Consider the following 27,500-nt stretch of genomic DNA (forward strand, 5'->3'; position numbering starts at 1 on the left):
GTGTGTGTGTGTGTGTGTGTGCCTGGTCACTGCACAGTGTGTGTGTGTGTGTGCCTGGTCTCTGCACAGTGTGTGTGTGTGTGTGCCTGGTCACTGCACAGTGTGTGTGTGTGTGTGCCTGGTCACTGCACAGTGTGTGTGTGTGTGTGTGTGTGTGTGTGTGTGTGTGTGTGTGTGTGTGTGTGTGTGTGTGTGTGTGTGTGTGTGTGTGTGTGTGTGTGTGTGTGTGTGTGTCTGGTCACTGCACAGTGTGTGTGTGTGCCTGGTCACTGCACAGTGTGTGTGTGTGCCTGGTCACTGCACAGTGTGTGTGTGCCTGGTCACTGCACAGTGTGTGTGTGCCTGGTCACTGCACAGTGTGTGTGTGTGCCTGGTCACTGCACAGTGTGTGTGTGTACCTGGTCACTGCACAGTGTGTGTGTGTGTGTGTGTGTGTGTGTGTGTGTGTGTGTGTGTGTGTGTGTGTGTGTGTGTGTGTGTGTGTGTGTACCTGGTCACTGCACAGTGTGTGTGTGTACCTGGTCACTGCACAGTGTGTGTACCTGGTCACTGCACAGTGTGTGTGTGTGTGTGTGTGTGTGTGTGTGTGTGTGTGTGTGTGTGTGTGTGTGTGTGTGTACCTGGTCACTGCACAGTGTGTGTGTGTACCTGGTCACTGCACAGTGTGTGTACCTGGTCACTGCACAGTGTGTGTGTGTGTACCTGGTCACTGCACAGTGTGTGTGTGTGCCTGGTCACTGCACAGTGTGTGTGTGTGTGTGCCTGGTCACTGCACAGTGTGTGTGTGTGTGTGTACCTGGTCACTGCACAGTGTGTGTGTGTGTGTGTGTGTGTGTGTGTGTGTGTGTGTGTGTGTGTGTGTGTACCTGGTCACTGCACAGTGTGTGTGTGTGTGTGTGTGTGTGTGTGTGTGTGTGTGTGTGTGTGTGTGTGTGTGTGTGTACCTGGTCACTGCACAGTGTGTGTGTGTACCTGGTCACTGCACAGTGTGTGTACCTGGTCACTGCACAGTGTGTGTGTGTGTACCTGGTCACTGCACAGTGTGTGTGTGTGCCTGGTCACTGCACAGTGTGTGTGTGTGTGTGCCTGGTCACTGCACAGTGTGTGTGTGTGTGTGTACCTGGTCACTGCACAGTGTGTGTGTGTGTGTGTGTGTGTGTGTGTGTGTGTGTGTGTGTGTGTGTGTGTGTGTGTGTGTGTGTACCTGGTCACTGCACAGTGTGTGTGTGTGTGTACCTGGTCACTGCACAGTGTGTGTGTGTGTGTACCTGGTCACTGCACAGTGTGTGTGTGTGTGTACCTGGTCACTGCACAGTGTGTGTGTGTGTGCCTGGTCACTGCACAGTGTGTGTGTGTGTGCCTGGTCACTGCACAGTGTGTGTGTGTGTACCTGGTCACTGCACAGTGTGTGTGTGTGGTGTTTGTGTGTGTGCGTGTGTACCTGGTCACTGCACAGTGTGTGTGTGTGTGTGTGTGTGTGTACCTGGTCACTGAACAGTATGTGTGTGTGTGTAACTGGTCACTGCAAAGTGTGTGTGTGTGTGTATACCTGGTCACTCAGCAGTATGTGTATCCCTGTGGGTCCTTGTCTGTAGACCTGGTTGATGTGTCCCAGTGGAACACTACACACACGCGCCATCTTCCTGATCAACTCAGCCGCAGTCAGCTCCTCCAGGTACAGAGCATGGTACACTACACACACACACACACACACACACACACACACACACACACACACACACACACACACACACACACACACACACACACACACACACACACACACACACACACACACACACACACACACACACACACACAGATTAAAACACAGAGGTGTCTACAGTAGAATGGAGACACAGGTGTCTACAGTAGAATGGAGACACACAGAGGTGTCTACAGTAGAATGGAGACACACAGAGGTGTCTACAGTAGAATGGAGACACACAGAGGTGTCTACAGTAGAATGGAGACACACAGAGGTGTCTACAGTAGAATGGAGACACAGGTGTCTACAGTAGAATGGAGACACACAGAGGTGTCTACAGTAGAATGGAGACACACAGAGGTGTCTACAGTAGAATGGAGACACACAGAGGTGTCTACAGTAGAATGGAGACACACAGAGGTGTCTACAGCAGAATGGAGACACACAGAGGTGTCTACAGTAGAATGGAGACACACAGAGGTGTCTACAGTAGAATGGAGACACACAGAGGTGTAGACAGTAGAATGGAGACACACAGAGGTGTAGACAGTAGAATGGAGACACACAGAGGTGTCTACAGTAGAATGGAGACACACAGAGGTGTCTACAGTAGAATGGAGACACACAGAGGTGTCTACAGTAGAATGGAGACACACAGAGGTGTCTACAGTAGAATGGAGACACACAGAGGTGTCTACAGTAGAATGGAGACACACAGAGGTGTCTACAGTAGAATGGAGACACACAGAGGTGTCTACAGTAGAATGGAGACACACAGAGGTGTCTACAGTAGAATGGAGACACACAGAGGTGTCTACAGTAGAATGGAGACACACAGAGGTGTCTACAGTAGAATGGAGACACACAGAGGTGTCTACAGTAGAATGGAGACACACAGAGGTGTCTACAGTAGAATGGAGACACACAGAGGTGTCTACAGTAGAATGGAGACACACAGAGGTGTCTACAGTAGAATGGAGACACACAGAGGTGTATACAGTAGAATGGAGACACACAGAGGTGTAGACAGTAGAATGGAGACACACAGAGGTGTAGACAGTAGAATGGAGACACACAGAGGTGTCTACAGTAGAATGGAGACACACAGAGGTGTCTACAGTAGAATGGAGACACACAGAGGTGTCTACAGTAGAATGGAGACACACAGAGGTGTCTACAGTAGAATGGAGACACACAGAGGTGTCTACAGTAGAATGGAGACACACAGAGGTGTAGACAGTAGAATGGAGACACACAGAGGTGTAGACAGTAGAATGGAGACACACAGAGGTGTATACAGTAGAATGGAGACACACAGAGGTGTCTACAGTAGAATGGAGACACACAGAGGTGTCTACAGTAGAATGGAGACACACAGAGGTGTCTACAGTAGAATGGAGACACACAGAGGTGTCTACAGTAGAATGGAGACACACAGAGGTGTAGACAGTAGAATGGAGACGCACAGAGGTGTAGACAGTAGAATGGAGACGCACAGAGGTGTCTACAGTAGAATGGAGACACACAGAGGTGTCTACAGTAGAATGGAGACACACAGAGGTGTCTACAGTAGAATGGAGACACAAACATTGGAGTAAAACAAGCATACATCTTGGGGTTTGATAGGGATTTAAAAGTCGTAAAAGTAGATGTGAAAACACATCCACTTTTAAACACAAACCATATAAATGAGGTGTGTCACTGCGCTCTCTGTTCTGGCTGTCACAGCTTCCCTCCAGCAGGGGGCTCTCTACCTCACACTCCTGACACACATAGAGGGTCAACCTGGGACACACCGACCTGCAGGAATACAGAGACCTGTTAGAAACGCACAATAAACTCCCTCTCACCTCATCACTCCCTCCCTCTCACCTCCTCCCTCCCTCCCTCTCACCTCCTCCTCCCTCCCTCCCTCCCTCTCACCTCCTCCTCCCTCCCTCCCTCCCTCTCACCTCCTCCCTCCCTCCCTCTCACCTCCCACCTCCTCCCTCCCTCTCACCTCCTCCCTCCCTCCCTCCCTCTCACCTCCTCCCTCCCTCCCTCCCTCTCACCTCCTCCCTCCCTCCCTCCCTCTCACCTCCTCCCTCCCTCCCTCCCTCTCACCTCCTCCCTCCCTCCCTCTCACCTCCTCCCTCCCTCCCTCTCACCTCCTCCCTCCCTCCCTCACCCCCCTACCTGGATTTTAGTGTGTTGAAGAGTCTGATTCCATCAGCAGCTCCACAGATCTGAACCAGATCATCCCGGGTCAACTTTAGTAAGTCAAAACCTACACAACACAACAGGCTGTCTTTAATAACCCAACAGGCTGTCTTTAATAACCCAACAGGCTGTCTTTAATAACCCAACAGGCTGTCTTTAATAACCCAACAGGCTGTCTTTAATAACCCAACAGGCTGTCTTTAATAACTCAACAGGCTGTCTTTAATAACCCAACAGGCTGTCTTTAATAACCCAACAGGCTGTCTTTAATAACCCAACAGGCTGTCTTTAATAACCCAACAGGCTGTATTTAATAACCCAACAGGCTGTCTTTAATAACCCAACAGGCTGTCCTTAACTCAACAGGCTGTCCTTAACTCAACAGGCTGTCTTTAATAACCCAACAGGCTGTCTTTAATAACCCAACAGGCTGTCTTTAATAACCCAACAGGCTGTCTTTAATAGCTCAACAGGCTGTCTTTAATAGCTCAACAGGCTGTCTTTAATAACCCAACAGGCTGTCTTTAATAACCCAACAGGCTGTCTTTAATAACCCAACAGGCTGTCTTTAATAACCCAACAGGCTGTCTTTAACAACTCAACAGGCTGTCTTTAACCTGTTACTCCTACCCCCTACTTTTTCGAACATTCTGTTAAAAATCACGCAACATTTCAGCGTCCTGCTGCTCATGCCAGGAATATAGTATATGCATATGATTAGTATGTGTGGATAGAAAACACTCAGACGTTTATAAAACTGGTTAAATCACGGCTGTGACTATAACAGAACGTGCGTTTCATCGAAAAGCGCAGGAAAATCGGATCACTGAAAATTGGCAAATATATCAATGCGTCACTTGCATGAATTGTCTATGGGAAAGCAAATTACCTGGAGCCGAGATTGCAATACCTACAGCTTCCACACGATGTCTACAGTCTTGTCATTTGCCTAGGCTTTGTTTCTTGGTCAAACGAAGAAGAGACAGCCGATTTCTTCAGGTCTCAGACCGGATGTTTTGGTTGAGATTTACCCGGACATTATTTCCAGACGTACGTAACCCTATAAAATATACATCGCCTCGTGATCAATTTGATCGCTTATTAACGTTTACTAATACCTAAAGTTGCATTACAAAAGTATTTTGAAGTGTTTTGTGAAAGTTTATCGTCGACTTTTTTAATTTAAAAAAATGACGTTAAGTTATAAGACGCTATTTTTTTCCGTTTATCACACAGTCTTCATAGATCGATATCTAGGCTATATATGGACAGATTTAATCGAAAAAAAGACCCAATAGTGATTATGGGACATCAAGGAGTGCCAACAAAGAAGATGGTCAAAGGTAATGAATGTTTTATATTTTATTTGTGCGGTTTGTGTAGCGCCGACTATGCTAATTATTTTGTTTACGTCCCCTGCGGGTCTTTTGGGGTGTTACATGCTATCAGATAATAGCTTCTCATGCTTTCGCCGAAAAGCATTTTAAAAATCTGACTTGTTGCCTGGATTCACAACGAGTGTAGCTTCAATTCAATACCCTGCATGTGTATTTTAATGAACGTTTGAGTTTTAACTAGTACTATTAGCATTTAGCGTAGCGCATTTGCATTTCCAGATGTCTAGATGGGACGCCTGCGTGTCAGGTAGGAGCAAGAGGTTAATAACTCAACAGGCTGTCCTTAATAACTCAACAGGCTGTCTTTAATAACTCAACAGGCTGTCTTTAATAACTCAACAGGCTGTCTTTAATAACTCAACAGGCTGTCTTTAATAACTTAACTTACACTAGGGACCAGGGAAAGAGTGGGTACCTGAGAAGTGGGAGAAGAGTCGTGCGTAGCTGTTGAAGCGGTTTTTGACAAGCCACTTCTGAGTCTCCTGGATGGTGGCTGTCGGACTGAGTTGCTGGAGAGAGAGACAGACAGAGAGTGAGTTGGGGGGCGGGGGGTTTCAACATGAGAGAGACAGACAGAGAATGAGTTGGGGGGCGGGGGTTTCAACATGAGAGAGACAGACAGAGAGTGAGTTGGGGGGCGGGGGCGTTTCAACATGAGAGAGACAGACAGACAGAGAGTGAGTTAGGGGGGCTCAACATGAGAGAGACAGACAGAGAATGAGTTGGGGGGCGGGGGGTTTCAACATGAGAGAGACAGACAGAGAGTGAGTTGGGTCGGGGGGGGTTCAACATGAGTGAGACAGACAGTGAGTTGGGGGTTTCAACATGAGAGAGACAGACAGAGAGTGTGAGTCGGGGGACGGGGGGTTTCAACATGAGAGAGAGACAGAGAGTGTGAGTCGGGGGGCGGGGGGGGTTCAACATGAGAGAGACAGACAGAGAATGAGTTGGGGGGCTTCAACATGAGACAGACAGAGAGTGAGTTGGGGGCTCAACATGAGAGAGACAGACAGAGAGTGAGTTGGGGGGGGGGCTCAACATGAGGGAGACAGACAGAGTGAGTTGGGGGGGCGGGGGGGGGTTCAACATGAGAGAGACAGACAGAGTGAGTTGGGGGCGGGGGGTTTCAACATGAGAGAGAGACAGAGAGTGTGAGTCGGGGGGCGGGGGCGTTTCAACATGAGAGAGACAGACAGAGAGTGAGTTAGGGGGCTCAACATGAGAGAGACAGACAGAGAATGAGTTGGGGGGTGGGGGGTTTCAACATGAGAGAGACAGACAGAGAGTGAGTTGGGTCGGGGGGGGTTCAACATGAGTGAGACAGACAGAGAGTGAGTTGGGGGTTTCAACATGAGAGAGACAGACAGAGAGTGTGAGTCGGGGGGACGGGGGGTTTCAACATGAGAGAGAGACAGAGAGTGTGAGTCGGGGGGGCGGGGGGGGTTCAACATGAGAGAGACAGACAGAGAATGAGTTGGGGGGCTTCAACATGAGACAGACAGAGAGTGAGTTGGGGGGCTCAACATGAGAGAGACAGACAGAGAGTGAGTTGGGGGGCTCAACATGAGGGAGACAGACAGAGTGAGTTAGGGGGCTCAACATGAGAGAGACAGACAGAGAATGAGTTGGGGGGCGGGGGGTTTCAACATGAGAGAGACAGACAGAGAGTGAGTTGGGTCGGGGGGGTTCAACATGAGTGAGACAGACAGAGAGTGAGTTGGGGGTTTCAACATGAGAGAGACAGACAGAGAGTGTGAGTCGGGGGGGACGGGGGGGTTTCAACATGAGAGAGAGACAGAGTGTGAGTCGGGGGGACGGGGGGTTCAACATGAGAGAGACAGACAGAGAATGAGTTGGGGGGCTTCAACATGAGACAGATAGAGAGTGAGTTGGGGGGCTCAACATGAGAGAGACAGACAGAGAGTGAGTTGGGGGGGGGCTCAACATGAGGGAGACAGACAGAGAGTGAGTTGGGGGGGTTCAACATGAGAGAGACAGACAGAGTGAGTTGGGGGGGCGGGGGGGTTTCAACATAAGAAGTTTTTACAGGATTTGAGACACGTCCATGAGAATGTGTGGGGTTTATACTAACCTCTGTGACGACTTGGCTGGCAGGGTCTGCCTGGTGATTGGGCGACGATGAGTCACTGGAATACAACAGTCACAGTCAGCATTATCTCACTATGTCCACACAGACAGAGTTCCTTTCTCTCTATCCCTGAACGCTCACACACCTGTCGGGTACGGAGGAGGCAGTGTACGTGGAAAGGGGTGTGGAGGTGAAGGAGGGGCCAGCTGTCCGGGGAGAGCCGACGTAGGCATCAGGCCATGGAGAACACTGACCAGAGAGAAGAGAGAGAGACGTCACAACACACACACTACCGTTAAACGTAAAACTATACTGAGAGAGAGAAAGAGAGAGAGACAGAGAGACATAGAGAGAGAGACAGAGAGACATAGAGAGAGAGACACAGAGAGAGAGAGAGACACAGACAGACAGAGACAGACAGACAGACAGAGACAGACAGACAGAGACAGACAGACAGAGACAGACAGACAGAGACGTCACAACAACACACACACTACCGTTAAACGTAAAACTATACTGAGAGAGAGAAAGAGAGAGAGACAGAGAGAGAGACACAGAGACAGAGACAGACAGAGACAGACAGACAGAGACAGACAGACAGACAGACAGACAGACAGAGAGAGAGACAGAGAGAGAGACAGAAAGAGAGACAGAGAGAGAGACAGAGAGAGAGTCAGAGAGAGACAGAGAGAGACAGAGAGACAGAGAGACAGAGAGACAGAGAGACAGACGTCACAACAACACACACACTACCGTAAAACTATGAATCATTACTGTCACCACCTACTAAGCAGGGTTTCCATTTGGAAAATGTGACACCAGAACATTTGACCGGTACCATTTTAAATGAGACATATTACCTGAACCATATGAGTTGAGGCGAGTAACCCGATTAGGGCGTCCACTCACTTGTTTGTCAGAAATCACATTTTAGATTGTAGTAATTCATACGAACTGAATCTGCAAGTCAATGATGCGTGTTGTTCCCACACTTTACACGTGTTGGAACAACTGTTCACATGTACTTCTCCCTCAGCCGAAGAGACAACAGCAAAATCACTCGTCTGTAAATCTACTGTACCCCATAGTAGAATAGTTGACCTATTCTTTTGGTCAGCTTGTCGATAAAAGATATAGCCTCTTTCCTTGGTTACAAAAATGCTAAAAAGCAATGAGTCTGACTCAACAGATCAGACCGTTAAGCTTAATGGTGATAAACTAGTATTTCTTCACATTATAGGCAGTAGGCTACGCATCAATGTGTCAATTTGGCTACCGGACGATGAAAGAACGTTGATAACCAATACAACCTGAGAGAAATAGGCTACTGGTTTCTATGGCATATGGATGTCTTTATAAAATGCTTGTCTCCACGGATACGGTCCGATTTTGCCCAGGCTACTTTGACACATGCCTCATAATATGCAGTGAAACGGTGTTTCCTCAGACACATTGGTGCGGCTGGCTTCCGGGTTGGATGCGCGCTGTGTTTAGAAGCAGTGCAGCTTATTCGGGTTGTGTTTCGGAGGACGCATGGCTCTCGACCTTCGTCTCTCCTGAGTCCGTACGGGAGTTGCAGCGATGAGACAAGACTGTAACTACCAATTGGATACCAAGAAATTAAAATAGATGTAATAAAAAAAAAAAAATTTTTACAAGAAGGTTTGAAACAATTAAGTATCTCTAGGTTTTCAGAAAGCATGCTGCCTTCAGCTCAAAGTGGTGTGACGTGCTGGTGAATTGTGAATGGGAAGCGCGCTTCAATTACCAGTTGAGAAATAAAAACAGTTGCCATTTTTAATGTTGGTCCCCCCCAAAAAAAACGTAACACCCGAATGCATTTAGAATTGTTGCGCCATGATTGGGCTTATAAAAGTGCTGTCTCTATAGGCTCCGTATCTGTAGTATCTATAGGCTCTGTATCTGTAGCATCTATAGGCTCCGTATCTATAGGCTCCGTATCTGTAGTATCTATAGGCTCTGTATCTGTAGCATCTATAGGCTCCGTATCTATAGGCTCCGTATCTGTAGTATCTACAGGCTCCGTATCTGTAGGCTCCGTATCTGTAGGCTCCGTATCTGTAGGCTCCGTATCTGTAGTATCTACAGGCTCCGTATCTATAGGCTCCGTATCTGTAGTATCTATAGGCTCCGTATCTGTAGGCTCCGTATCTGTAGGCTCCGTATCTGTAGGCTCCGTATCTGTAGTATCTGTAGGCTCCGTATCTGTAGTATCTATAGGCTCCGTATCTGTAGTATCTATAGGCTCCGTATCTGTAGTATCTATAGGCTCCGTATCTATAGGCTCCGTATCTGTAGTATCTATAGGCTCCGTATCTGTAGGCTTCGTATCTGTAGGCTCCGTATCTGTAGGCTCCGTATCTGTAGGCTCCGTATCTGTAGGCTCCGTATCTGTAGGCTCCGTATCTGTAGGCTCCGTATCTGTAGTATCTACAGGCTCCGTATCTGTAGTATCTATAGGCTCCGTATCTGTAGTATCTGTAGGCTCCGTATCTGTAGGCGTATGCTGTGCACGTGTGTTAAGTACAACGAATATAAAACGCATGTCAATTTAATTCCACTAAATTATGCAAATTAACCTATAGACCAATAAGCATGGCCAGTCAAATGTATTTCCATCAATGAACGGCCTAAACAGCACTATTTTGCTATTAGATTTGTCTTGTTTTCCTGGACAATTGGCGGGTAGCAAACCTGGTTGTTACCGGCTGACGGAAACCCTGTTACCAAGCAACTATATATTCACTACCTGGACAAGAGGAGAGGAACATTCAACTATATATTCACTACCTGGACAAGAGGAGAGGAACATTCAACTATATATTCACTACCTGGACAGGAGGAACATTCAACTATATATTCACTACCTGGACAGGAGGAACATTCAACTATATATTCACTACCTGGACAGGAGGAACATTCAACTATATATTCACTACCTGGACAGGAGGAACATTCAACTATATATTCACTACCTGGACAGGAGGAACATTCAACTATATATTCACTACCTGGACAGGAGGAACATTCAACTATATATTCACTACCTGGACAGGAGGAACATTCAACTATATATTCACTACCTGGACAGGAGGAACATTCAACTATATATTCACTACCTGGACAAGAGGAGAGGAACATTCAACTATATATTCACTACCTGGACAGGAGGAACATTCAACTATATATTCACTACCTGGACAGGAGGAACATTCAACTATATATTCACTACCTGGACAAGAGGAGAGGAACATTCAACTATATATTCACTACCTGGACAGGAGGAACATTCAACTATATATTCACTACCTGGACAGGAGGAACATTCAACTATATATTCACTACCTGGACAGGAGGAACATTCAACTATATATTCACTACCTGGACAGGAGGAACATTCAACTATATATTCACTACCTGGACAGGAGGAACATTCAACTATATATTCACTACCTGGACAGGAGGAACATTCAACTATATATTCACTACCTGGACAGGAGGAACATTCAACTATATATTCACTACCTGGACAGGAGGAACATTCAACTATATATTCACTACCTGGACAGGAGGAACATTCAACTATATATTCACTACCTGGACAAGAGGAGAGGAACATTCAACTATATATTCACTACCTGGACAAGAGGAGAGGAACATTCAACTATATATTCACTACCTGGACAAGAGGAGAGGAACATTCAACTATATATTCACTACCTGGACAAGAGGAGAGGAACATTCAACTATATATTCACTACCTGGACAAGAGGAGAGGAACATTCAAACTATGGACAAGAGGAGAGGAACATCAAATATATATTCACTACCTGGACAAGAGGAGAGGAACATTCAACTATATATTCACTACCTGGACAAGAGGAGAGGAACATTCAACTATATATTCACTACCTGGACAGGAGGAGAGGAACATTCAACTATATATTCACTACCTGGACAGGAGGAGAGGAACATTCAACTATATATTCACTACCTGGACAGGAGGAACATTCAACTATATATTCACTACCTGGACAGGAGGAACATTCAACTATATATTCACTACCTGGACAGGAGGAACATTCAACTATATATTCACTACCTGGACAGGAGGAACATTCAACTATATATTCACTACCTGGACAGGAGGAGAGGAACATTCAACTATATATTCACTACCTGGACAGGAGGAGAGGAACATTCAACTATATATTCACTACCTGGACAGGAGGAACATTCAACTATATATTCACTACCTGGATAGGAGGAGAGGAACATTCAACTATATATTCACTACCTGGACAGGAGGAGAGGAACATTCAACTATATATTCACTACCTGGACAGGAGGAGAGGAACATTCAACTATATATTCACTACCTGGACAGGAGGAGAGGAACATTCAACTATATATTCACTACCTGGACAGGAGGAGAGGAACATTCAACTATATATTCACTACCTGGACAGGAGGAGAGGAACATTCAACTATATATTCACTACCTGGACAGGAGGAGAGGAACATTCAACTATATATTCACTACCTGGACAGGACAAACATTCAACTATATATTCACTACCTGGACAGGAGAAACATTCAACTATATATTCACTACCTGGACAGGAGGAGAGGAACATTCAACTATATATTCACTACCTGGACAGGAGGAACATTCAACTATATATTCACTACCTGGACAGGAGGAACATTCAACTATATATATTCACTACCTGGACAGGAGGAACATTCAACTATATATATTCACTACCTGGACAGGAGGAACATTCAACTATATATTCACTACCTGGACAGGAGGAACATTCAACTATATATTCACTACCTGGACAGGAGGAACATTCAACTATATATTCACTACCTGGACAGGAGGAACATTCAACTATATATTCACTACCTGGACAGGAGGAGAGGAACATTCAACTATATATTCACGACCTGGACAGGAGGAGAGGAACATTCAACTATATAATCACTACCTGGACAGGAGAAACATTCAACTATATATTCACTACCTGGACAGGAGGAACATTCAACTATATATTCACTACCTGGACAGGAGGAGAGGAACATTCAACTATATAATCACTACCTGGACAGGAGAAACATTCAACTATATATTCACTACCTGGACAGGAGGAGAGGAACATTCAACTATATATTCACTACCTGGACAGGAGGAGAGGAACATTCAACTATATATTCACTACCTGGACAGGAGGAACATTCAACTATATATTCACTACCTGGACAGGAGAAACATTCAACTATATAATCACTACCTGGACAGGAGGAACATTCAACTATATAATCACTACCTGGACAGGAGGAACATTCAACTATATAATCACTACCTGGACAGGAGGAACATTCAACTATATAATCACTACCTGGACAGGAGGAACATTCAACTATATATTCACTACCTGGACAGGAGGAACATTCAACTATATATTCACTACCTGGACAGGAGGAGAGGAACATTCAACTATATATTCACTACCTGGACAGGAGAAACATTCAACTATATATTCACTACCTGGACAGGAGGAGAGGAACATTCAACTATATATTCACTACCTGGACAGGAGGAACATTCAACTATATATTCACTACCTGGACAGGAGAAACATTCAACTATATAATCACTACCTGGACAGGAGGAACATTCAACTATATAATCACTACCTGGACAGGAGGAACATTCAACTATATAATCACTACCTGGACAGGAGGAACATTCAACTATATAATCACTACCTGGACAGGAGGAACATTCAACTATATAATCACTACCTGGACAGGAGGAACATTCAACTATATAATCACTACCTGGACAGGAGGAACATTCAACTATATAATCACTACCTGGACAGGAGGAACATTCAACTATATAATCACTACCTGGACAGGAGGAACATTCAACTATATATTCACTACCTGGACAGGAGGAACATTCAACTATATATTCACTACCTGGACAGGAGGAGAGGAACATTCAACTATATATTCACTACCTGGACAGGAGAAACATTCAACTATATATTCACTACCTGGACAGGAGGAGAGGAACATTCAACTATATATTCACTACCTGGACAGGAGAAACATTCAACTATATATTCACTACCTGGACAGGAGGAGAGGAACATTCAACTATATATTCACTACCTGGACAGGAGGAACATTCAACTATATATTCACTACCTGGACAGGAGGAGAGGAACATTCAACTATATAATCACTACCTGGACAGGAGGAACATTCAACTATATATTCACTACCTGGACAGGAGGAGAGGAACATTCAACTATATATTCACTACCTGGACAGGAGGAACATTCAACTATATATTCACTACCTGGACAGGAGAAACATTCAACTATATATTCACTACCTGGACAGGAGAAACATTCAACTATATATTCACTACCTGGACAGGAGGAGAGGAACATTCAACTATATATTCACTACCTGGACAGGAGGAGAGGAACATTCAACTATATATTCACTACCTGGACAGGAGGAACATTCAACTATATAATCACTACCTGGACAGGAGAAACATTCAACTATATATTCACTACCTGGACAGGAGGAACATTCAACTATATATTCACTACCTGGACAGGAGGAGAGGAACATTCAACTATATATTCACTACCTGGACAGGAGAAACATTCAACTATATATTCACTACCTGGACAGGAGGAGAGGAACATTCAACTATATATTCACTACCTGGACAGGAGAAACATTCAACTATATATTCACTACCTGGACAGGAGGAGAGGAACATTCAACTATATATTCACTACCTGGACAGGAGGAACATTCAACTATATATTCACTACCTGGACAGGAGGAGAGGAACATTCAACTATATAATCACTACCTGGACAGGAGAAACATTCAACTATATATTCACTACCTGGACAGGAGGAGAGGAACATTCAACTATATATTCACTACCTGGACAGGAGGAACATTCAACTATATATTCACTACCTGGACAGGAGAAACATTCAACTATATATTCACTACCTGGACAGGAGGAAAGGAACATTCAACTATATATTCACTACCTGGACAGGAGGAACATTCAACTATATATTCACTACCTGGACAGGAGGAACATTCAACTATATATTCACTACCTGGACAGGAGGAACATTCAACTATATAATCACTACCTGGACAGGAGGAACATTCAACTATATATTCACTACCTGGACAGGAGAAACATTCAACTATATATTCACTACCTGGACAGGAGGAGAGGAACATTCAACTATATATTCACTACCTGGACAGGAGGAACATTCAACTATATATTCACTACCTGGACAGGAGGAGAGGAACATTCAACTATATAATCACTACCTGGACAGGAGGAACATTCAACTATATATTCACTACCTGGACAGGAGGAGAGGAACATTCAACTATATATTCACTACCTGGACAGGAGGAACATTCAACTATATATTCACTACCTGGACAGGAGGAACATTCAACTATATATATTCACTACCTGGACAGGAGGAACATTCAACTATATATTCACTACCTGGACAGGAGGAACATTCAACTATATATTCACTACCTGGACAGGAGGAACATTCAACTATATATTCACTACCTGGACAGGACAAACATTCAACTATATATTCACTACCTGGACAGGAGGAACATTCAACTATATATTCACTACCTGGACAGGAGGAACATTCAACTATATATTCACTACCTGGACAGGAGGAGAGGAACATTCAACTATATATTCACTACCTGGACAAGAGGAGAGGAACATTCAACTATATATTCACTACCTGGACAGGAGGAACATTCAACTATATATTCACTACCTGGACAGGAGGAACATTCAACTATATATTCACTACCTGGACAGGAGGAGAGGAACATTCAACTATATATTCACTACCTGGACAGGAGGAGAGGAACATTCAACTATATATTCACTACCTGGACAGGAGGAGAGGAACATTCAACTATATATTCACTACCTGGACAGGAGGAACATTCAACTATATATTCACTACCTGGACAGGAGGAACATTCAACTATATATTCACTACCTGGACAGGAGGAGAGGAACATTCAACTATATATTCACTACCTGGACAGGAGGAACATTCAACTATATATTCACTACCTGGACAGGAGGAACATTCAACTATATATTCACTACCTGGACAGGAGGAGAGGAACATTCAACTATATATTCACTACCTGGACAGGAGGAGAGGAACATTCAACTATATATTCACTACCTGGACAGGAGGAACATTCAACTATATATTCACTACCTGGACAGGAGGAACATTCAACTATATATTCACTACCTGGACAGGAGGAACATTCAACTATATATTCACTACCTGGACAGGAGGAACATTCAACTATATATTCACTACCTGGACAGGAGGAACATTCAACTATATATTCACTACCTGGACAGGAGGAGAGGAACATTCAACTATATATTCACTACCTGGACAGGAGGAGAGGAACATTCAACTATATATTCACTACCTGGACAGGAGGAACATTCAACTATATATTCACTACCTGGACAGGAGGAACATTCAACTATATATTCACTACCTGGACAGGAGAAACATTCAACTATATATTCACTACCTGGACAGGAGGAACATTCAACTATATATTCACTACCTGGACAGGAGGAACATTCAACTATATATTCACTACCTGGACAGGAGAAACATTCAACTATATATTCACTACCTGGACAGGAGGAGAGGAACATTCAACTATATATATTCACTACCTGGACAGGAGGAACATTCAACTATATATTCACTACCTGGACAGGAGGAGAGGAACATTCAACTATATAATCACTACCTGGACAGGAGGAGAGGAACATTCAACTATATATTCACTACCTGGACAGGAGGAGAGGAACATTCAACTATATAATCACTACCTGGACAGGAGGAGAGGAACATTCAACTATATAATCACTACCTGGACAGGAGGAGAGGAACATTCAACTATATATTCACTACCTGGACAGGAGGAACATTCAACTATATATTCACTACCTGGACAGGAGGAACATTCAACTATATATTCACTACCTGGACAGGAGGAGAGGAACATTCAACTATATATTCACTACCTGGACAGGAGGAGAGGAACATTCAACTATATATTCACTACCTGGACAGGAGGAGAGGAACATTCAACTATATATTCACTACCTGGACAGGAGGAACATTCAACTATATATTCACTACCTGGACAGGAGGAACATTCAACTATATATTCACTACCTGGACAGGAGGAACATTCAACTATATATTCACTACCTGGACAGGAGGAACATTCAACTATATATTCACTACCTGGACAGGAGGAACATTCAACTATATATTCACTACCTGGACAGGAGGAGAGGAACATTCAACTATATATTCACTACCTGGACAGGAGGAGAGGAACATTCAACTATATATTCACTACCTGGACAGGAGGAACATTCAACTATATATTCACTACCTGGACAGGAGGAACATTCAACTATATATTCACTACCTGGACAGGAGGAACATTCAACTATATATTCACTACCTGGACAGGAGGAACATTCAACTATATATTCACTACCTGGACAGGAGGAACATTCAACTATATATTCACTACCTGGACAGGAGAAACATTCAACTATATATTCACTACCTGGACAGGAGGAGAGGAACATTCAACTATATATATTCACTACCTGGACAGGAGGAACATTCAACTATATATTCACTACCTGGACAGGAGGAGAGGAACATTCAACTATATAATCACTACCTGGACAGGAGGAGAGGAACATTCAACTATATATTCACTACCTGGACAGGAGGAGAGGAACATTCAACTATATAATCACTACCTGGACAGGAGGAGAGGAACATTCAACTATATAATCACTACCTGGACAGGAGGAGAGGAACATTCAACTATATATATTCACTACCTGGACAGGAGGAACATTCAACTATATATTCACTACCTGGACAGGAGGAGAGGAACATTCAACTATATAATCACTACCTGGACAGGAGGAGAGGAACATTCAACTATATATTCACTACCTGGACAGGAGGAGAGGAACATTCAACTATATAATCACTACCTGGACAGGAGGAGAGGAACATTCAACTATATATTCACTACCTGGACAGGAGGAGAGGAACATTCAACTATATATTCACTACTTGGACAGGAGGAGAGGAACATTCAACTATATATTCACTACCTGGACAGGAGGAGAGGAACATTCAACTATATATTCACTACCTGGACAGGGAGGAACATTCAACTATATATTCACTACCTGGACAGGGAGGAACATTCAACTATATATTCACTACCTGGACAGGAGGAGAGGAACATTCAACTATATATTCACTACCTGGACAGGAGGAGAGGAACATTCAACTATATATTCACTACCTGGACAGGAGGAGGAACATTCAACTATATATTCACTACCTGGACAGGAGGAACATTCAACTATATATTCACTACCTGGACAGGAGGAACATTCAACTATATATTCACTACCTGGACAGGAGGAGAGGAACATTCAACTATATATTCACTACCTGGACAGGAGAGAGGAACATTCAACTATATATTCACTACCTGGACAGGAGGAGAGGAACATTCAACTATATAATCACTACCTGGACAGGAGGAGAGGAACATTCAACTATATATTCACTACCTGGACAGGAGGAACATTCAACTATATATTCACTACCTGGACAGGAGGAACATTCAACTATATATTCACTACCTGGACAGGAGGAGAGGAACATTCAACTATATATTCACTACCTGGACAGGAGGAGAGGAACATTCAACTATATATTCACTACCTGGACAGGAGGAGAGGAACATTCAACTATATATTCACTACCTGGACAGGAGGAACATTCAACTATATATTCACTACCTGGACAGGAGGAACATTCAACTATATATTCACTACCTGGACAGGAGGAGAGGAACATTCAACTATATAATCACTACCTGGACAGGAGGAGAGGAACATTCAACTATATATTCACTACCTGGACAGGAGGAGAGGAACATTCAACTATATATTCACTACCTGGACAGGAGGAGAGGAACATTCAACTATATATTCACTACCTGGACAGGAGGAGAGGAACATTCAACTATATATTCACTACTTGGACAGGAGGAGAGGAACATTCAACTATATATTCACTACCTGGACAGGAGGAACATTCAACTATATATTCACTACATGGACAGGAGGAACATTCAACTATATATTCACTACCTGGACAGGAGGAACATTCAACTATATATTCACTACCTGGACAGGGAGAGGAACATTCAACTATATATTCACTACCTGGACAGGAGGAACATTCAACTATATATTCACTACCTGGACAGGAGGAACATTCAACTATATATTCACTACCTGGACAGGAGGAACATTCAACTATATATTCACTACCTGGACAGGAGGAGAGGAACATTCAACTATATAATCACTACCTGGACAGGAGGAGAGGAACATTCAACTATATATTCACTACCTGGACAGGAGGAGAGGAACATTCAACTATATATTCACTACCTGGACAGGAGGAGAGGAACATTCAACTATATATTCACTACCTGGACAGGAGGAGAGGAACATTCAACTATATATTCACTACCTGGACAGGAGGAGAGGAACATTCAACTATATATTCACTACCTGGACAGGAGGAACATTCAACTATATATTCACTACCTGGACAGGAGGAGAGGAACATTCAACTATAACATTCAACTATATATTCACTACCTGGACAGGAGGAACATTCAACTATATATTCACTACCTGGACAGGAGGGAGGAACATTCAACTATATATTCACTACCTGGACAGGAGGAACATTCAACTATATATTCACTACCTGGACAGGGAGAGGAACATTCAACTATATATTCACTACCTGGACAGGAGGAGAGGAACATTCAACTATATATTCACTACCTGGACAGGAGGAGAGGAACATTCAACTATATAATCACTACCTGGACAGGAGGAGAGGAACATTCAACTATATATTCACTACCTGGACAGGAGGAGAGGAACATTCAACTATATATTCACTACCTGGACAGGAGGAGAGGAACATTCAACTATATATTCACTACCTGGACAGGAGGAGAGGAACATTCAACTATATATTCACTACCTGGACAGGAGGAACATTCAACTATATATTCACTACCTGGACAGGAGGAACATTCAACTATATATTCACTACATGGACAGGAGGAACATTCAACTATATATTCACTACCTGGACAGGAGGAACATTCAACTATATATTCACTACCTGGACAGGAGGAGAGGAACATTCAACTATATATCCACTACCTGGACAGGAGGAGAGGACAGATATGAAAGCAGGATAAATATACACTAATCTATACAAAGACTCTTACGCTGCCTCTCTTGGCCAGCGAATCCCCACAGTCAGCCGGCAGCGTCCTCTTGCTGGACTTCTTCAGCTCATAGTCTCCCACTTCCTCTACGATCGGCTCCAGCCTCATCTAGAGACACACACACACACACACACACACACACACACACACACACACACACACACACACACACACACACACACACACACACACACACACACACACACACACACACACACACACACACACTCTGAGCCCGGACACTTGACTCCTGATAAGTACACTTAAAAAAAAGTTTCAACCTCTGTTAAAGTGCTGTATAGTGTTCCAGTCTCGTTTGAAAACCCTGGACAGACCAACCTCTGATAGAATGGTGGTGTTGTAGGAACATTGGTACTTCTCCTTCTCTTGAGACGTTCGTTTCTCCATCTTCTCTCTGTCAGTCTTCTGTTTCCTGTCTGCCCCCTTTGGCTGGGAGGAGGGAGAGAGCAAGAGAGGCAAGAGGAAAAGAAAAGGGGGGGGGGGGGTACCTAGTCAATATTACAACAATGTATTCAACTGAAATTTGTCTTCCGCAACTAACCCCTCAATAAGGTGATCTGACTTGGTGTGTGTGTGTGTCGTGTGGTGTGTGTGTATCGTGTGTGTTGTGTGGTGTGTATCGTGTGTGTGTGTATCGTGTGTGTGTGTCGTATCGTGTGTGTGTGTCTCTGTGTGTGTGTGTACCTTGAAGACTTTGATTTGACAGGAGGCAGAGTGGAGGTGTTCAGTGGACTCTCCGTTGTCTCCCTGCCTGAAGGTGTCTATCTGGATCCTGAAGGGAACTCCCTTCTCTCCTCCATGCTTCCTGGGGGTGAACTCTGTACTGATGCAGTGAACCTACACACACACACACACACACACACACACACACACACACACACACACACACACACACACACACACACACACACACACACACACACACACACACACACACACACACACACACACACACGAGGAGGGTTAGTTTGAAAGATGGAGAGAATAGAGACTGAGTTAATGTGACTATACGAGGAGTGAATGTTACCTGCACAAACACAGAGGCTCTCCTGTTGAGGTCCCAGAGAAACTCTGCGGCGTTGAGCTGGGAGGGGTCGGCCTTGGGCTCCATGATACCCACTGACAAGGGGATGTCTACACACACACACACATTACATACATGTACTGACAGAGCTGGGAGGGGTCGGCCTTGGGCTCCATGATACCCACTGACAAGGGGATGTCTACACACACACACACATTACGTACATGTACTGACAGAGCTGGAAGGGGTCGGCCTTGGGCTCCATGATACCCACTGACAAGGGGATGTCTACACACACACACACATTACGTACATGTACTGACAGAGCTGGGAGGGGTCGGCCTTGGGCTCCATGATACCCACTGACAAGGGGATGTCTACACACACACACACACACGTACTGACAGAGCTGGGAGGGGTCGGCCTTGGGCTCCATGATACCCACTGACAAGGGGATGTCTACACACACACACATTACATACATGTACTGACAGAGCTGGGAGGGGTCGGCCTTGGGCTCCATGATACCCACTGACAAGGGGATGTCTACACACACACACACACACACACACACACACACACACACACTGACAGAGCTGGGAGGGGTCGGCCTTGGGCTCCATGATACCCACTGACAAGGGGATGTCTACACACACGTTACATACATGTACTGACAGAGAAATACACACACACACATGTACTGACAGAGAAATACACACACACACACTACATACATGTACTGACAGCGAAACACACACACACTACATACATGTACTGACAGAGAAATACACACACACTACATACATGTACTGACAGCGAAACACACACACACTACATACATGTACTGACAGCGAAACACACACACACTACATACATGTACTGACAGAGAAACACACACACTACATACATGTACTGACAGCGAAACACACACACACTACATACATGTACTGACAGAGAAACACACACACTTGTGTGTTCTTACCTATGTCTAGGAGACGGTCTCCAGGGCGATTCCACTTCCACCCCTCCAGCTGCCGATGCTCTGTGTATTGGAGTCTCCTGTCATGGAACACCACCCTAACGATACTCTACACACACACACACACACACACACACACACACACACACACACACACACACACACACACACACAAGTTATGGAACACCACCCTAACGATACTCTACACACACACGTTATGGAACACCACCCTAACGATACTCTACACACACACAAGTTATGGAACACCACCCTAACGATACTCTACACACAGACACGTTATGGAACACCACCCTAACGATACTCTACACACAGACACGTTATGGAACACCACCCTAACGATACTCTACACACACACACACACACACGTTATGGAACACCACCCTAACGATACTCTACACACACACACGTTATGGAACACCACCCTAACGATACTCTACACACAGACACGTTATGGAACACCACCCTAACGATACTCTACACACACACACACACACACGTTATGGAACACCACCCTAACGATACTCTACACACACACACGTTATGGAACACCACCCTAACGATACTCTACACACACACACACGTTATGGAACACCACCCTAACGATACTCTACACACACGTTATGGAACACCACCCTAACGATACTCTACACACACACACACGTTATGGAACACCACCCTAACGATACACTACACACACACACACGTTATGGAACACCACCATAACGATACTCTACACACACACACGTTATGGAACACCACCCTAACGATACTCTACACACACACACACGTTATGGAACACCACCCTAACGATACTCTACACACACACACACGTTATGGAACACCACCCTAACGATACTCTACACACACACACACACACGTTATGGAACACCACCCTAACGATACTCTACACACACACACACACACGTTATGGAACACCACCCTAACGATACTCTACACACACACACGTTATGGAACACCACCCTAACGATACTCTACACACACACACGTTATGGAACACCACCCTAACGATACTCTACACACACACACACGTTATGGAACACCACCCTAACGATACTCTACACACACACACACGTTATGGAACACCACCCTAACGATACTCTACACACACACACACGTTATGGAACACCACCCTAACGATACACTACACACACACACGTTATGGAACACCACCCTAACGATACACTACACACACACACGTTATGGAACACCACCATAACGATACTCTACACACACACACGTTATGGAACACCACCCTAACGATACTCTACACACACACACACGTTATGGAACACCACCCTAACGATACTCTACACACACACACACGTTATGGAACACCACCCTAACGATACTCTACACACACACACACGTTATGGAACACCACCCTAACGATACTCTACACACACACACACGTTATGGAACACCACCCTAACGATACTCTACACACACACACACGTTATGGAACACCACCCTAACGATACTCTACACACACACACGTTATGGAACACCACCCTAACGATACTCTACACACACACACACGTTATGGAACACCACCCTAACGATACTCTACACACACACACGTTATGGAACACCACCCTACGATACTCTACACACACACACGTTATGGAACACCACCCTAACGATACTCTACACACACACACACGTTATGGAACACCACCCTAACGATACTCTACACACACACACGTTATGGAACACCACCCTAACGATACTCTACACACACACACACGTTATGGAACACCACCTAACTAACGATACTCTGGAACACACACACACACACGTTATGGAACACCACCTAACGATACTCTACACACACACACACGTTATGGAACACCACCTAACGATACTCTACACACACACACGTTATGGAACACCACCCTAACGATACTCTACACACACACACGTTATGGAACACCACCCTAACGATACTCTACACACACACACACGTTATGGAACACCACCCTAACGATACTCTACACACACACACGTTATGGAACACCACCCTACGATACTCTACACACACACACGTTATGGAACACCACCTAACGATACTCTACACACACACACGTTATGGAACACCACCCTAACGATACTCTACACACACACACACGTTATGGAACACCACCCTAACGATACTCTACACACACACACGTTATGGAACACCACCCTACGATACTCTACACACACACACGTTATGGAACACCACCCTAACGATACTCTACACACACACACGTTATGGAACACCACCCTAACGATACTCTACACACACACACGTTATGGAACACCACCCTAACGATACTCTACACACACACACGTTATGGAACACCACCCTAACGATACTCTACACACACACACGTTATGGAACACCACCCTAACGATACTCTACACACACACACGTTATGGAACACCACCCTACGATACTCTACACACACACACGTTATGGAACACCACCCTAACGATACTCTACACACACACACACGTTATGGAACACCACCCTAACGATACTCTACACACACACACACACGTTATGGAACACCACCCTAACGATACTCTACACACACACACGTTATGGAACACCACCCTACGATACTCTACACACACACACGTTATGGAACACCACCCTAACGATACTCTACACACACACACGTTATGGAACACCACCCTAACGATACTCTACACACACACACACGTTATGGAACACCACCCTAACGATACTCTACACACACACACGTTATGGAACACCACCCTACGATACGATCTCTACACACACACACGTTATGGAACACCACCCTAACGATACTCTACACACACACACGTTATGGAACACCACCCTAACGATACTCTACACACACACACGTTATGGAACACCACCCTAACGATACTCTACACACACACACGTTATGGAACACCACCCTAACGATACTCTACACACACACACGTTATGGAACACCACCCTAACGATACTCTACACACACACACGTTATGGAACACCACCCTAACGATACTCTACACACACACACGTTATGGAACACCACCCTAACGATACTCTACACACACACGTTATGGAACACCACCCTAACGATACTCTACACACACATACGTTATGGAACACCACCCTAACGATACTCTACACACACACACGTTATGGAACACCACCCTAACGATACACTAGAGGTCGACGGATTATGATTTTTCAACAACAATACCGATTATTGGAGGACCAAAGAAAGCCGATTAATCGGACAATTTTTTAATGATGTATTTGTGATAATGACAATTACAACAATACTGAATGAATAAAATCAATTTAGCCTCAAAATGAAACATGTTCAATTTGGTTTAAATAAGTGTTGGTTTAAATAATGCAAAAACAAAGTGTTGGAGAAGAAAGTAAAAGTGCAATATGTGCTATGTAAGAAAGCTAACGTTTCAGTTCCTTGCTCAGAACATGAGAACATATGAAATCTGGTGATTCCTTTTAACATGAGTCTAAAATATTACCAGGTAAGAGGTTTTAGGTTGTCGTTATTATAGGAATTATAGGACTATTTCCCTCCATACCATTTGTATTTCATTAACCTTTGACTATTGGATGTTCTTATCGGCACTTTAGTATTGCTTCAGTCCCTCTCCTCGCTCCTCCCTGGGCTCGAAACAGGAACACATCGACAACAGCCACCCTCGAAGCAGCGTTACCCATGCAGAGCAAGGGGAACAACCACAGGCTCAGAGCGAGTGACGTTTGAAACGCTATTAGCTCGCACCCCGCTAACTAGCTAGCCATTTCACATCGGTTACACCAGCCTCATCTCGGGAGTTGATATGCTTGAAGTCATAAACAGCTCAATGCTTGAAGCATTGCGAAGAGCTGCTGGCAAACGCACTAAAGTGCTGTTTGAATGAATGTTTATGAGCCTGCTGCTGCCTACCACCACTCAGTCAGACTGCTGCTGCCTACCACCGCTCAGTCAGACTGCTCTATCAAATCATAGACTTAGTTATAATATGATAACACACATAAATACGAGCCTTTGGTCATTAAATGGTCGAATCTGGAAACTATCATCTCGAAAACAAGACGTTTATTCTTTCAATGAAAAACGGAACCGTTCCGTATTTTATCTAACGGGTGGCATCCATAAGTCTAAATATTCCTGTTACATTGCACAACCTTCAATGTTATGTCATAATTAAATTAGTTCACAATGAGCCAGGCGGCCCAAACTGTTGCATATACCCTGACTCTGCGTGCAATGAACGCAAGAGAAGTGACACAATTTCACCTGGTTAATATTGCCTGCTAACCTGGATTTCTTTCAGCTAAATATGCAGGTTTAAAAATATATACTTCTGTGTATTGATTTTAAGAAAGGCATTGAGGCATTCATGGTTAGGTTCACGTTGGAGCAACAATACGGTGCGCATTGATTATATGCAACACAGGACACGCTAGATAAACTAGTAATACCATCAACCATGTGTAGTTAACTCGTGATTATGACTGATTGTTTTTTATAAGGTAAGTTTAATGCTAGCTAGCAACTTACCTTGACTTACTGCATTTGTGTAACAGACAGGCAGGTGGTTAGAGCATTGGACTAGTTAACTGTAAGGTTGCAAGATTGAATCCCCCGAGCTGACAAGGTGAAAATCTGTTGTTCTGCCCCTGAACGAGGGAGTTAACCCACCCTTCCTAGGCAGTCATTGAAAATAAGAAAGTGTTCTTAACCTCTTGCTCCTACCTGACACGCAGGCGTCCCATCTAGAGCTCTGGAAATGCAAATGCGCTACGCTAAATGCTAATAGTATTAGTTAAAACTCAAACGTTCATTAAAATACACATGCAGGGTATTGAATTGAAGCTACACTCGTTGTGAATCCAGGCAACAAGTCAGATTTTTAAAATGCTTTTCGGCGAAAGCATGAGAAGCTATTGTCTGATAGCATGTAACACCCCAAAAGACCCGCAGGGGATGTAAACAAAATAATTAGCATAGTCGGCGCTACACAAACCGCACAAATAAAATATAAAACATTCATTACCTTTGACCATCTTAGGTGTCCCATAATCACTATTGGGTCTTTTTTTCGATTAAATCTGTCCATATATAGCCTAGATATCGATCTATGAAGACTGTGTGATAAACGGAAAAAAATAGCGTCTTATAACGTAACGTCATTTTTTTTAATTAAAAAAGTTGACGATAAACTTTCACAAAACACTTCGAAATACTTTTGTAATGCAACTTTAGGTATTAGTAAACGTTAATAAGCGATCAAATTAATCACGAGACGAAGTGTTTTCTATAGGGGTCCGTCTTGAAATACTGTCCGTGTATTTCTCAACCAAAATATCCGGTGGGAGACCTGAAGAAAAAGCCTGTCTCTTGTTCGTTTGACCAAGAAACAAAGAATTGGCAAATGACAAGACTGTTGACATCGTGTGGAAGCTGTAGGTACTGCAACCT

At 44.3% G+C, this 27,500-nt stretch overlaps 1 protein-coding gene across 3 annotated transcripts in view; it reads right to left on the reverse strand.

The window, feature by feature from the left end:
* The window catches only part of LOC124042682 (upstream-binding protein 1-like), a 46,716-nt gene that overhangs the window by 10,683 nt on the left and 8,533 nt on the right, over positions 1 to 27,500 (reverse strand). For all 3 annotated transcript variants that reach the window (XM_046360768.1, XM_046360769.1, XM_046360770.1), the window contains exons 5-15: positions 21,979 to 22,084; positions 21,000 to 21,106; positions 20,657 to 20,809; positions 20,291 to 20,401; positions 19,952 to 20,059; positions 7,539 to 7,642; positions 7,397 to 7,451; positions 5,720 to 5,813; positions 3,884 to 3,974; positions 3,390 to 3,508; positions 1,550 to 1,692 (exon numbers count right to left, since the gene is read on the reverse strand). In XM_046360768.1, the coding sequence (XP_046216724.1) occupies positions 1,550 to 1,692; positions 3,390 to 3,508; positions 3,884 to 3,974; positions 5,720 to 5,813; positions 7,397 to 7,451; positions 7,539 to 7,642; positions 19,952 to 20,059; positions 20,291 to 20,401; positions 20,657 to 20,809; positions 21,000 to 21,106; positions 21,979 to 22,084 (1,191 nt within the window). The remainder of the gene's footprint in view (positions 1 to 1,549; positions 1,693 to 3,389; positions 3,509 to 3,883; positions 3,975 to 5,719; positions 5,814 to 7,396; positions 7,452 to 7,538; positions 7,643 to 19,951; positions 20,060 to 20,290; positions 20,402 to 20,656; positions 20,810 to 20,999; positions 21,107 to 21,978; positions 22,085 to 27,500) is intronic.

The sequence above is a fragment of the Oncorhynchus gorbuscha genome, linkage group LG09, assembly GCF_021184085.1.
Source record: "Oncorhynchus gorbuscha isolate QuinsamMale2020 ecotype Even-year linkage group LG09, OgorEven_v1.0, whole genome shotgun sequence".
Taxonomy (NCBI): domain Eukaryota; kingdom Metazoa; phylum Chordata; class Actinopteri; order Salmoniformes; family Salmonidae; genus Oncorhynchus; species Oncorhynchus gorbuscha.